Here is a 14,514-nt window from a genome sequence, read left to right as displayed (position 1 = left end):
GATCAGATGCTGGTGTTACTGGAGGAGATCAGATCAGATGCTGGTGTTACTGGAGGAGATCAGATCAGATGCTGGTGTTACTGGAGGAGATCAGATCAGATGCTTGTGTTACTGGGGGAGAACAGATCAGATGCTGGTGTTACTGGGGGAGAACAGATCAGATGCTGGTGTTACTGGAGGAGATCAGATCAGATGCTGGTGTTACTGGAGGACATCAGATCAGATGCTGGTGTTACTAGGGGAGATCAGGTCAGATGCTGGTGTTACTGGGGGAGATCAGATCAGATCAGATCAGATGCTGGTGTTACTGGGGGAGAACAGATCAGATCAGATGCTGGTGTTACTGGGGGAGAACAGATCAGATCAGATGCTGGTGTTACTGGGGGAGATCAGGTCAGATGCTGGTGTTACTGGGGGAGATCAGGTCAGATGCTGGTGTTACTGGGGGAGATCAGATCAGATCAGATCAGATGCTGTTGTTACTGGGGGAGATCAGATCAGATCAGATGCTGGTGTTATTGGGGGAGATCAGATCAGATCAGATGCTGGTGTTACTGGAGGAGATCAGATCAGATACTGGTGTTACTGGGGGAGATCAGATCAGATGCTGGTGTTACTGGGGGAGATCAGATCAGATGCTGGTGTTACTGGAGGAGATCAGATCAGATGCTGGTGTTACTGGGGGAGATCAGATCAGATGCTGGTGTTACTGGGGGAGATCAGATCAGATGCTGGTGTTACTGGGGGAGATCAGATCAGAGTCTGGTGTTACTGGGGGAGATCAGATCAGATGCTGGTGTTACTGGAGGAGATCAGATCAGATGCTGGTGTTACTGGGGGAGATCAGATCAGATCAGATGCTGGTGTTACTGGGGGAGATCAGATCAGATCAGATGCTGGTGTTACTGGGGGAGATCAGATCAGATGCTGGTGTTACTGGGGGAGATCAGATCATATGCTGGTGTTACTGCATCTTTTTTATCTGTTTTGTGTATTAATGCTTTGGCAATATTGTATGTAAACACAATCATGACAATAGAGTACTTTTACATTGAAATTGAGAGTGAGAGAGAGAGAGAGAGAGAGAGAGAGAGAGAGAGAGAGAGAGAGAGAGAGAGAGAGTGTTCTCAGCAGAATACCTGAGTACGAGATACAGACTGAGACCACAAACTGATGATGAAAAGGCAGATACAGACAGACAGACAGACAGCACTGATGATAGAGAGGGCAGATACAGACAGACAGACAGCACTGATGATAGAGAAGGGCAGATACAGGCAGAGCTGAAGCCCAGAGAGGGCAGGTTATGCCCGTACTGTAGACAAGGACAAATAGAAACAGAGCTGCACTTCTTAACCACCTGCCCTAATTATAATGACATTCCAAAATACTTCTTTCCCAAATTTGAAATGATTTGTCCCAACTTCAAAAAGTTGAAGAATGATGCACAAGCTCAATATTTACTTGGTGAACAAAGAGACAAAATACATCAATTCCTGCCACAAAAAGAGGGAAGAGTCGACCAAACAGTGATGCGCCCATTTACAAACACACACACACTCACAAACACTCTCACACACACTCACACACACTCACACACACATGTTGTGTTTCCATGTTTTATTGGGACTTTCCATAGACATAATGGTTTTTATACTGTACAAACTTTATATTCTATCCCCTAAACCTAACCCTACCCCTAAACCTAACCCTCACAGAAAACTTTCTGCATTTTTACATTTTCAAAAAACATAATTTAGTATGATTTATAAGCTGTTTTCCTCATGGGGACCGACAAAATGTCCCCACAAGGTCAAAAATTTCGGTTTTACTATCCTTATGGGGACATTTGGTCCCCACAAAGTGATAAATACACGCTCACACACTCTCACACACACACACACTCACTCACACACACACACACACACACACAGTTAATTTTATTTTTACACACTTGTTCAATACAGAATTTGTTCTACTCTGTTATTTTTCATGCTCATATAAATTCTTTGGCAATACAATGTACAATTTGTCATGACAATAAAGCTCATTTGAATTGAATTGAGTGTGTGTGTGTGAGCGTGTGAGTGAGTGAGAGCGAGAGTGTGTGTGTGTGAGAGAGAGTGAGTGTGTGAGAGTGTGTGTGTGTGTGTGTAGTGTGTGAGAGAGAGTGTGTGTGTGAGAGTGTGTGAGTGCGTGAGTTAGTGAGAGAGAGAGTGAGTGTGTGTGTGTGTAGTGTGTGAGAGAAAGTGAGTTTGTGTAGTGTGTGAGTGCGTGAGTTAGTGAGAGAGAGAATGTGTGTGTGTGTGTGTAAGAGAGAGAGAGAGAGTGTGTGTGTGTGAGTGCGTGAGTTAGTGAGAGAGAGAGTGTGTGTGTGTGTGTGTAGTGTGTGAGAGAAAGTGAGTTTGTGTAGTGTGTGAGTGCGTGAGTTAGTGAGAGAGAGAGAGAGAGTGAGTGTGTGTGAGAGAGAGAGAGTGAGTGTGTGTGTGTAGTGTGTGAGAGCGAGTGAGTGTGTGAGAGTCAGTGTGTGTGTGTGTAGTGTGTGAGAGAGAGTGTGTGTGTGTGTGTGTGTAGTGTGTGAGAGAGAGAGTGAGTGTGTGTGAGTGTGTAGTGTGTGTGTGTGTAGTGTGTGAGAGAGAGAGTGAGTGTGTGTGTGTGTGTGTGTGTGTGTGTGTAATGTCAGGTGAATCATGGAAAGTGTTCAGGAAGTGTTTCCTGTTGTGTAATAACCAACAGAAGCAGTAAAACCAGGTTCATTCAGGTATAATGATGATGATGATGATGATGTCACACACAGCAGTTATTCAACAGGACACACAAAACATTGTGTTTGATTCAATGTAAAACACTGCAGTGTCACATTTCAGTCCAACTCACTTAAGAATAATAATCATTGACTTTATGAACACAATTCTCTAAATTGAGCACGTTTACAGATCTGTCATTCATTCTCATGGGACGCTTTATAAAGTTTGTCTTTCTGTACACACATTATAATCAGGAGTTTCTTTTAGTTTATTTTTGCTGCACTTAAGAAAACAGCTTGAAACAAAGTGAAAGCAGCGACACAGTGCTGTTGCTTTAATATCAACACATAGTGTCCAGACACTCACCGACACTCACAGACCACTCACATACCCCTCACCGACACTCACAGACCCCTCACCGACACTCACCGACCCCTCACCGACACTCACAGACCCCTCACCGACACCTCACCGACCCCTCACCGACACTCTCAGACACTCACACAGACACTCACAGACCCCTCACCGACACTCACCGAAACTCACCGACCCCTCACCGACACTCACCGAAACTCACCGACACTCACCGATACTCACACATCACTCACAGACCCCTCACCGACACTCACCGACCCCTCACCGACACTCACAGACCCCTCACCGACACTCACAGACACTCACCGACACCTCACCTACCCCTCACCGACACTCTCAGACCCTCACACAGACACTCACAGACCCCTCACCGACACTCACACAGACACTCACAGACCCCTCACCGACACTCACCGACCCCTCACCGACACTCTCAGACACTCACACAGACACTCACAGACCCCTCACCAACACTCACCGACACACACAGACACTCACCGACACCTCACCGACCCCTCACCGACACTCTCAGACCCTCACACAGACACTCACAGACCCCTCACCGACACTCACAGACCCCTCACCGACACTCACACAGACACTCACACAGACACTCACAGACCCCTCACCGACACTCTCAGACACTCACACAGACACTCACCGACCCCTCACCGACACTCTCAGACACTCACACAGACACTCACCGACACTCACACAGACACTCACAGACCCCTGACCGACACTCACCGAAACTCACCGACACTCACACAGACACTCACCAACACTCACACAGACACTCACCGACACTCACAGACCCCTCACCGACACTCACCGACACACTCGGACACTCACCGACACTCACACAGACACTCACACAGACACTCACACAGACACTCACAGTCCCCTCACCGACACTCACCGACACTCTCAGACACTCACCGAAACTCACCGACACCTCACCGACCCCTCACCGACCCCTCAGCAACACTCTCAGACACTCACACAGACCCCTCACCGACACTCACCGAAACTCACCGACACTCACACAGACACTCACAGACCCCTCACCGACACACTCGGACACTCACGGACACTCACTGACACACACTGACACACACTGACACTCACCGACACTCACCGACACTCACCGACACTCACCGACACTCAGACACTCACGGACACTCACACAGACACTCACCGACACTCACACAGACACTCACCGACACTCACAGACCCCTCACCGACACTCACCGACACTCACCGACACTCACACAGACACTCACACAGACACTCACCGACACTCACAGTCCCCTCACCGACACTCTCAGACACTCACTGAAACTCACCGACACCTCACCGACCCCTCACCGACCCCTCAGCAACACTCTCAGACACTCACACAGACACTCACAGACCCCTCACCGACACACTCGGACACTCACCGACACTCACACAGACACTCACAGACCCCTCACCGACACACTCGGACACTCACGGACACTCACTGACACACACTGACACTCACCGACACTCAGACACTCACTGACACTCACGGACACTCACGGACACTCACCGACACTCACCGACACTCACCGACACTCACACAGACACTCACACAGACACTCACACAGACACTCACAGACCCCTCACCGACACACTCGGACACTCACGGACACTCACTGACACACACTGACACTCACCGACACTCACCGACACTCACGGACACTCACGGACACTCACGGACACTCACCGAAACTCACCGAAACTCACCGAAACTCACGGACACTCACGGACACTCAGCGACACTCACACAGACACTCACCGACACTCACCGACACTCACCGACACTCACCGACACTCACACAGACACTCGCCGACACTCACAGACACTCACCGACACTCACAGACCCCTCACCGACACTCACACAGACACTCACGGACACTCGCCGACACTCACGGACACTCACGGACACTCACGGACACTCACTGACACTCACGGACACTGACTGACACTCACGGACACTCACACAGACACTCACCGAAACTCACCGACACTCACGGACACTCACCGACACTCACCGACACTCACACAGACACTCACGGACACTCACGGACACTCGCCGACACTCACGGACACTCACCGACACTCACACAGACACTCACCGAAACTCACCGACACTCACGGACACTCACCGACACTCACCGACACTCACAGACCCCTCACCGACACTCACACAGACACTCACGGACACTCACGGACACTCGCCGACACTCACGGACACTCACGGACACTCACTGACACTCACGGACACTGACTGACACTCACGGACACTCACACAGACACTCACCGAAACTCACCGACACTCACGGACACTCGCCGACACTCACGGACACTCACGGACTCTCACTGACACTCACGGACACTCACTGACACTCACCGAAACTCACCGACACTCACGGACACTCACTGACACTCACGGACACTCACTGACACTCACGGACACTCACGGACACTCACTGACACTCACTGACACTCACGGACACTCACTGACACTCACGGACACTCACTGACACTCACGGACACTCACCGACACTCACAGACCCCTCACTGACACTCACTGACACTCACCGACACTCACGGACCTCCATTGTGGATCATCGGTGTGAGCACAGAATACTTGTTCCTCATCGGATAAATCACACCATTCTTAAAGCCATAGTACAAGCAAAAATGAAAATTCTGTCATCATTTACTCACCCTCGTGTGGTTCTAAACCTGAGCGACATTCTGTCTTCAGTAGAGCACAAGAAGAGATGTTTCGCAGAACATTAGTGTGAGTTGCCATTCACTTTCATTGCAATACAAGATGGTGACTAAAGTTTATATTCTCCTGAACCTCTCATTTGTGCCCCACAGAAGCAAAGTCAAATCTCATTCAAATCATGTGACTGTGGCGACATTTTTGTGTAATGACACATACCGTGGCCGTTCTGATGTGACACAATCCACCATGTGGCACTAAACGTGAGTTAAATGTTCTCTGGAACAGACGAGGTGTTTAAAGTTAATGGTCTGAGGAAACTGTTGCAATACGCACAAGCCATGTGATAATCATGATGTAAACATGTAGCTATAGTAGTATGTAACTATTCATCAAAGTCCACATGTTACCGGAGTATTCCCTCATTCATATGTGGCCTCACCGTATATAACACACATAAGAATAAACACACACTCAATCATCCTGATATTCCCCTCAACGGTCATGAAACGCTTTGACAGTGATGATCTTCCTGTGTTGATGTGTTTCCTGTTCAAACAGGAAGTTGGGTCAGACATATTGAAAGGATCATTCCTTATTTTTTTAAACACCCAATTGCCATCAGTTTATGTCAGAGCTGTCACATGATTGGCTAATTTCTAGCAGGCTGAAGGTGATATTAGGGGCGGGGACTTTCTCATTGTCGAAAGCTTTTGATTGGGCAGGGCAAGATGATGTCATCAATATTTTTAGGCTGTTTTCCTAGAAGGGAAAGACACATTTGAATATATAAAAACATGTCAGATGTGACCTCAAATCAAACTAAAACAACAAAGTAGCATTTTGATAAAACGATAAGAGACGGTTGACAATTAAAAACAAACACTAATATTATGCCAATAAAAGTATTTTAAACCTGCAGAGATGATTCGTCCAACCAACAACACTGTTTTCACCACACACACACACACACACACACACACACACACACACACAGACAAACAAACACAAACTCACACACACACACAAACTCACAAACACTCTCACAAACAGGAAGTGTGATGAAGAGTCACTCACACACACACACACACAAACACAAACTCACATACACACACACACACACAAACTCACACACACAAAATGTATCTTAAAAAACAAAACATTAAACAATAGTAAAAATATCTTTAATAATTCACGTTTACTTCATTTTAAAAACAACATCTGAGTGATATAAAGACACACACACATTCAATAACTTAGCAGCAGTTATAAAAACATTGAGAGGTTTTTAAGCTTGTATTAAAGGTATAAAAATAGATGATTTCACATGCATATGTGTGTTTATATCTGACTACATGAACACAAATCTCTTCTTGTGAACGAATCTTCAGTGCAAAACCTTTTAATCTTTCATCGATATTTATCAACTCATCGTTTCCTCATGAAGACAATCAGCTTCCATCACAGTTCACTCAGAAGTGTGACATTACAGACCAACAGCTTGAACTCATTCTGACAAGTACATTCGTTATTTTCCAGTTATTTCCAGAGTAGGTTTGATTCGCTCTGTACATGCGTGTAATCTCAAACCGTCTCCTACTTCCAGTCAAACGTCCTTCCGACCAGCTCGAAGAACTTCCTGTTCGGTTCGTCAAAGTATTCGTAGAGTTTCTGGAGGATTTCAGGCGCCACTTGAGGGTGTTCTCGACCTTTCGAGCTGTGCAAACACCTCTCTCGACCGCCGTCCCGCAGACAGAAGAACCCTTTGGTCTTGTTGAAGTAAAAGTTGGAGGCGTTGATCTGCGGGTCTAACTGAAGGAACTCCTCCACCTTCTTCATCTCCGGCAGAGGATCTCTGATGAGCGCGTCTCCGTCCACCAGGTGTAAACGGTCTCTAGGGAACACGCCGAGCCAGCGCTGCAGGTGGACGTGGTACAGACTGCGGTTCAGGGCTTTATAGTTGAGGTTCAGCTGTCCGTCGCGCAGCAGCAGCGTCTCCAACGGTTGCTGTCGTTTGTGTTTCTCCAGACGGTTGTGGGACACCTGCGTGTAATCCGAAAGCAGACGCTCCGTCGGCTCTCGTACGATCAGCAGCAGCTTGACGTCCGGGTTCATCTGCAGAACGCGCTCCGGGACCCCATTGGAGGTGAAGTACGCGGGTGTTTTCTCCACCGTCAGTTGGCCCGGTCGTGCGTAGGGCATCTGCGAGCGGTACCAGTCCAGACCGCGCCGGTAGTGACTGTCCCAGTCGAAGAAGTGAACCTCGTGCCGAGCGGTGACGACAGCACTGTGGAGACTCAACATCTCGATCAGAGCACGTGTTCCGCCCTTCCTCACGCCGATGATGATGATGTCAGGCAGCTGGCGTGTGGCGTTTGTGGGCGGGGCAGAGGTAGGTCGCGGAGCGATGGGAGGAGTTTGAGTGAGGAACAACAGCAAAGCGAAGATCACGACGGCCATCAGAACAATCCGACACCACTTCAGCCTGACAGCACACACACTCGCTGGGCTCTGAAACACAAACACAGATGATTTATATACGTCACGTATACATCTACAAAATACACCATTGTACAATAACATAGTTGCATGTGACATGAATGACAAACCATATAAAAATGTGTCCATGTTATCATAAACGACCCTTTAAACGTTTCTCTGTCAGTATTTACAGAGTTCTACAAGGTCCTTGAATTGTTTAACATGTTTTAAATGTACGCTTTTAGAAATGTAAGTACTTTAACCTTCTGAGACCCCGCGTACACATTACGCTTTGGCTTCCCTATATAGGCTACGCAAGGCACATGTATCATAATAATAACGCAGAATACAAGATGGGGAATAATTCAAACATCTTTATTAAATGATTGAGCAAACAGCATTCACAGAAACACCTGTAGAGTCCAGAAACATCTCTTTAGTCTCCCGTCATTTGTTTACCTCTCATGAGAGCGCGTGTCGCACTTATTACACTCCCCACGGAAACAAGCGGAACTAATATTACCAACATCCAACACAATGAAAAGGAACATATAATAAATCTATATTAAATATTGAGTTACTATAATGCATTAATAAATTAAATATAATAAAATAATGAATACAAATAATTAAACTAAATGGTGACAAACTAATAAAAATGTTCACTTTAAATGTAATTACACCAATGAGTTCAACTTCAGTTTGACATTAAGCCTCATTCTTTAGGACTGTCTTATATACAGTAAACAATAGTTTGTATAAGTCTACTAGATTTTAAGGCCAAGAATAAAGAGTAACATTTATATTTAAAAATTATATTTTGTGTATACTGAATTATTTAATCAACCAACATTATTTTTGACAGCAAAAACTAGCCAACAACTGTTTTTACCATCAGGGAAATGTATTTAACAGTGACATTGAGCAGAAAGTTTATATATAACCAGTTTTTACAGCTGCTGATAATAAAAGTTAAATGATCAGCATCGATTGATGAAATGAAAACTGAAGATCAGAGTCAGATGTTAAAATCCTGACCGAGCGTCCCTAATATTCAAGTGTTTCAGAAACTAATGATGATGATGATTAGTGGGCTTACATCCGGTCACAAATGGACAAAAACAGGTACACGGTGGACGGGAACATTTGGATATGAAGAAGACTTTGTTTGTCTGTTTATATATTTAATTGTTTGTGGTTGAACTGAAAAAGGTGTCAGTTTGGCCTTTTTTAAGAGGCTTAAGTGTGAAACCCCCAGCAGCCTTTTTACAGCTGAACATGTGGAAAACACCTCCATCATAATCACAGATCAAATCACAATATGACTTTTTGTCCAAATCGTGCATCCCTAATTTGAATCAAGCACAAGTTGTTTATATTCAGCAGATATTCATTTTAAAATATCAGTTACAATATAATAATTACTGACACTTTTACTTTATTAAAATAAGCTGTTATTTATCCCAACACAAGAGTCACTTTTCATTTTAAATACATCGATATAAACATTGAAACTACTTTGTTTTCTCAAATAACCACTAGATGGTGCCATAAACATGTGAAATGTTCATACTATAGTTTGTGTGACTCGTCAGCGTGAACAGCGAGTGAAACAGGAGCCGTCAAACGTTGTGTATCATATTTATAACACACGCTGTTAAAGGGTTAAATATCTTGCAGCCTTTGCCGCTTGATAATTGCATGACGCCATATCTCGATTTCGATTTAATTTCAATAAATCGTTCAGAGCTAACTTTAGTACTACGGCATTCTTTAAAGTACCATGTGAATATCATGATATATGAATATAGCAATTAACAGGACGAACAATCAGATGATATTTTGAGGTTATTGGCATCGTCTGATATCTGCGTCTGATTGGCTAAATCTCTAGTGTCAGTTTCAAACTCTACAAATATACTCGTCAATTTCAAACAATTAATTGCACTTTGAAGAAATATTCTGTACAGACAACATTACTTAAATTAAAGTTGTTTTAATTGTATTAATCTATATCATATATGTCAATTATATATATATATATATATATATATATATATCACACACACACACACACACACACACACACACACACACACACACACACACACACACACAGGTCCTTCTCAAAAAATTAGCATATTGTGATAGTTCATTATTTTCCATAATGTAATGATAAAAATTAAACTTTCATATATTTTAGATTCATTGCACACCAACTGAAATATTTCAGGTCTTTTATTGTTTTAATACTGATGATTTTGGCATACAGCTCATGAAAACCCAAAATTCCTATCTCAAAACATTTGCATATTTCATCCGACCAATAAAAGAAGTGTTTTTAATACAAAAAAGTCAACCTTCAAATAATTATGTTCAGTTATGCACTCAATACTTGGTCGGGAATCCTTTTGCAGAAATGACTGCTTCAATGCGGCGTGGCATGGAGGCAATCAGCCTGTGGCACTGCTGAGGTGTTATGGAGGCCCAGAATGCTTCGATAGCGGCCTTAAGCTCATCCAGAGTGTTGGGTCTTGCGTCTCTCAACTTCCTCTTCACAATATCCCACAGATTCTCTATGGGGTTCAGGTCAGGAAAGTTGGCAGGCCAATTGAGCACAGTAATACCATGGTCAGTAAACCATTTACCAGTGGTTTTGGCACTGTGAGCAGGTGCCAGGTCGTGCTGAAAAATGAAATCTTCATCTCCATAAAGCTTTTCAGCAGATGGAAGCATGAAGTGCTCCAAAATCTCCTGATAGCTAGCTGCATTGACTCTGCCCTTGATAAAACACAGTGGACCAACACCAGCAGCTGACATGGCACCCCAGACCATCACTGACAGTGGGTACTTGACACTGGACTTCAGGCATTTTGGCATTTCCTTCTCCCCAGTCTTCCTCCAGACTCTGGCACCTTGATTTCCGAATGACATGCAAAATTTGCTTTCATCCCAAAAAAGTACTTTGTCCCACTGAGCAACAGTCCAGTGCTGCTTCTCTGTAGCCCAGGTCTGGCGCTTCTGCCTGTTTCTGGTTCAAAAGTGGCTTGACCTGGGGAATGCGGCACCTGTAGCCCATTTCCTGCACACGCCTGTGCACGGTGGCTCTGGATGTTTCTACTCCAGACTCAGTCCACTGCTTCCGCAGGTCCCCCAAGGTCTGGAATTGGTCCTTCTCCACAATCTTCCTCAGGGTCCGGTCACCTCTTCTCGTTGTGCAGCGTTTTTTGCCACACTTTTTCCTTCCCACAGACTTCCCACTGAGGTGCCTTGATACAGCACTCTGGGAACAGCCTATTTGTTCAGAAATGTCTTTCTGTGTCTTACCCTCTTGCTTGAGGGTGTCAATGATGGCCTTCTGGACAGCAGTCAGGTCGGCAGTCTTACCCATGATTCCGGTTTTGAGTAATGAAACAGGCTGGGAGTTTTTAAAAGCCTCAGGAATCTTTTGCAGGTGTTTAGAGTTAATTAGTTGATTCAGATGATTAGGTTAATAGCTCGTTTAGAGACCCTTTTCATGATATGCTAATTTTTTGAGATAGGAATTTTGGGTTTTCATGAGCTGTATGCCAAAATCATCAGTATTAAAACAATAAAAGACCTGAAATATTTCAGTTGGTGTGCAATGAATCTAAAATATATGAAAGTTTAATTTTTATCATTACATTATGGAAAATAATAAACTTTATCACAATATGCTAATTTTTTGAGAAGGACCTGTATGCTCTTTCCCAGCCATTAAAAACACACATTAATCGATCACTAATGGTGCATATTCCTTACACATGCCACAGTAACTCTATTCAACTCTAAAGAAACTTCACAAATAAAGTCAACCTGTAACTTTAAATGCATATGACACATTACTTCAGTAACTGGAGACACTTTGTGACATTATAGAGTTTTACGATTCTTAAAACTTCTGTTACTAATTAGATCAACACAATGAAATGAAGAAAACACCGATTTAATCTCCAGAAAACTTTAGCGCAGTATTAGAGGTGTGATTAATAGTTTTACCAGCAGAAACGGATTATTATTGATAATTATTGATTCTACGAGTTTTCACGGAGTTTTTGACGACAGGCAGACACACAGACACACACACTCGCTGTTTTGTGTTCTAATCATCTTCATCATTATGATCAATAAGTCTCTTCTTACCTGTTGATCGGATCTCACGAGCTCTTACGAAGAGAAATAAAACATCTTCACACAGTTGCCTCACGTGCGCGCGCGTTACGAGCGTCCTGCACGAGATACATAAACACGCCGCGCCCGCGCTGACGTCACCTCGAACACGCCTTCCGGCTCTGTGACGTCACCGTTCATCTTGTCCTGTTAAAAGTTCACGTTTTTTTCTTTTGCGCTGTAAGCACTTTATTCATAGGTACAAATGTCTCGATTCCTTACACAGATTTCTGCTCAAAACTTTCTGATAAATAACAGCAAGAATAGCAAATCAGAAGGATTATAACGAGCTTTGTGTAACGCTTTACAGTTCATTGTTCAGACCGTAACAACACAAATGCAAATATAGAAGACCGGTTTGAAACTTTGATTTATCATTTTTACCTGTTAATTTAAGAATGGATCATTTATCTTTTCACTCACTTTCTTCCCTTTACTTTTTCTTAATTGTGACTTCAGAAATTAATTTTTTTGAAACAATTTTCTACTTTAATTTTATTTAGTGTCTTTATTGTTCCATTAGCACGAGGACTGCATATGACTTACTGCCTGACACTGAGGAGTTAAAAAGGCTAGCAGGGTCGCAACATAATTAATATTATTATTATAAGTAGTAGTAATAATAATAATAATATTTGATATATTGATATATTAGGGCCTTTTTAAGGAGCATATATTACAATTTACCAGGTCCATTTCTTCATTTCTGTGAAGAATATTATTCACAAGTAAATTCCCTATAAAGCTGTTAATATATAAGTACAGATCCATTCCAATACATTTATGTTGCCTAAGTTCTTGTGCTGATATCATCAAAAAGTGCTCTTTAACACAACTGCGGCTCGCTGGACTGACCAACGGGTACATGGCAGTTTTCAGTCATTTGACCGATCTAATGGCAAGTAAACTCCATAAAAATCATTCAGATATAGATTTATAAGAATAAAATAATGTAATTCCTAGAAATGAATATCGTACAGGGATAGACGGACCTGGTAAATTGCAAGTAAACTCCATATAAAGGCCTTAATGCATAAGAAAAGATTAATAACCCTACATTTTCCTAAGCAACCAAATTGGCCCGGTTGCTAGGAGGGGTAGAGTCACATGGGGTAACCAAATTGTCCAGGTTGCTAGGGAGGGGAGAGTCACATGGGGTAACCAAATTGGCCCGGTTGCTAGGGAGGGTAGAGTCACATGGGGTAACCAAATTGGCCCGGTTGCTAGGGGGGGTAGAGTCACATGGGGTAACCTCCTCGTGGTCGCTATAATGTGGTTCTCGCTCTCGGTGGGGCGTGTGGTGAGTTGTGCGTGGATGCCGCGGAGAATAGCGTGAAGCCTCCACACGCGCTACGTATCCACGGTAACGTGCTCAACAAGTCATGTGATAAGATGCGCAGATTGACGGTCTCAGACGCGGAGGCAACTGAGATTCGTCCTCCGCCACCCGGATTGAGGCGAGTCACTACGCCACCACGAGGACTTGGAGCGCATTGGGAATTGGGCATTCCAGATTGGGAGGAAAATAAAACAATGACAATTAAATAACCCTAAATTTGAAAGGAAATGAAAAGCAGTCCAGAGGTCACCATTGTTAATTGCAAGTATGATTTGGAATTAAACGTAGAGAAAAAAGTGATACAAATGGCAGGAGGACTGGCAAATCATGTGATCCATCAGTGCCAGCTTCTGCCAGCCAGCGACAGATCGAACCCCTATCAACCACTACGCTGAGCGAACAATGTAAAGCCGAACCCTTTATGCTTGCGCGACCCACTTAAAGTGCTTGGCGCCAAGTTTGTCGCGCAAATGGTTTATCCACTCTTTTGCTATTGCCCATGTGCCAACCCTTCCGTGTGGTGAAGGTGGCACGTATGCCTTCCCTGGGAAAGCCTTGAAAACTGCTCGTCAACATACAAGCGTCAGTTCCGTAACACACCCCCGCGCTAATGGTACAG

General features: G+C 44.1%; 1 protein-coding gene across 1 annotated transcript; it reads right to left on the bottom strand.

The window, feature by feature from the left end:
* Positions 1–7,080: 7,080 nt before the first annotated feature.
* LOC127659611 (heparan sulfate glucosamine 3-O-sulfotransferase 1-like) lies at positions 7,081–12,639 on the bottom strand. Its single transcript, XM_052149506.1, has 2 exons — positions 12,530–12,639; positions 7,081–8,395 (listed from the first exon to the last, which is right to left on the bottom strand). The coding sequence occupies exon 2, from the start codon at positions 8,342–8,344 to the stop codon at positions 7,481–7,483; it is 864 nt and encodes a 287-aa protein (XP_052005466.1). The 5' UTR covers positions 8,345–8,395; positions 12,530–12,639; the 3' UTR covers positions 7,081–7,480.
* Positions 12,640–14,514: the final 1,875 nt, after the last annotated feature.

The sequence above is a fragment of the Xyrauchen texanus genome, chromosome 19, assembly GCF_025860055.1.
Source record: "Xyrauchen texanus isolate HMW12.3.18 chromosome 19, RBS_HiC_50CHRs, whole genome shotgun sequence".
In the NCBI taxonomy this organism is placed as follows: Eukaryota; Metazoa; Chordata; class Actinopteri; order Cypriniformes; family Catostomidae; genus Xyrauchen; species Xyrauchen texanus.
The sequence above is the reverse complement of the archived record's forward strand: the minus strand, read 5'-3'. Positions and strand labels throughout refer to the sequence as shown.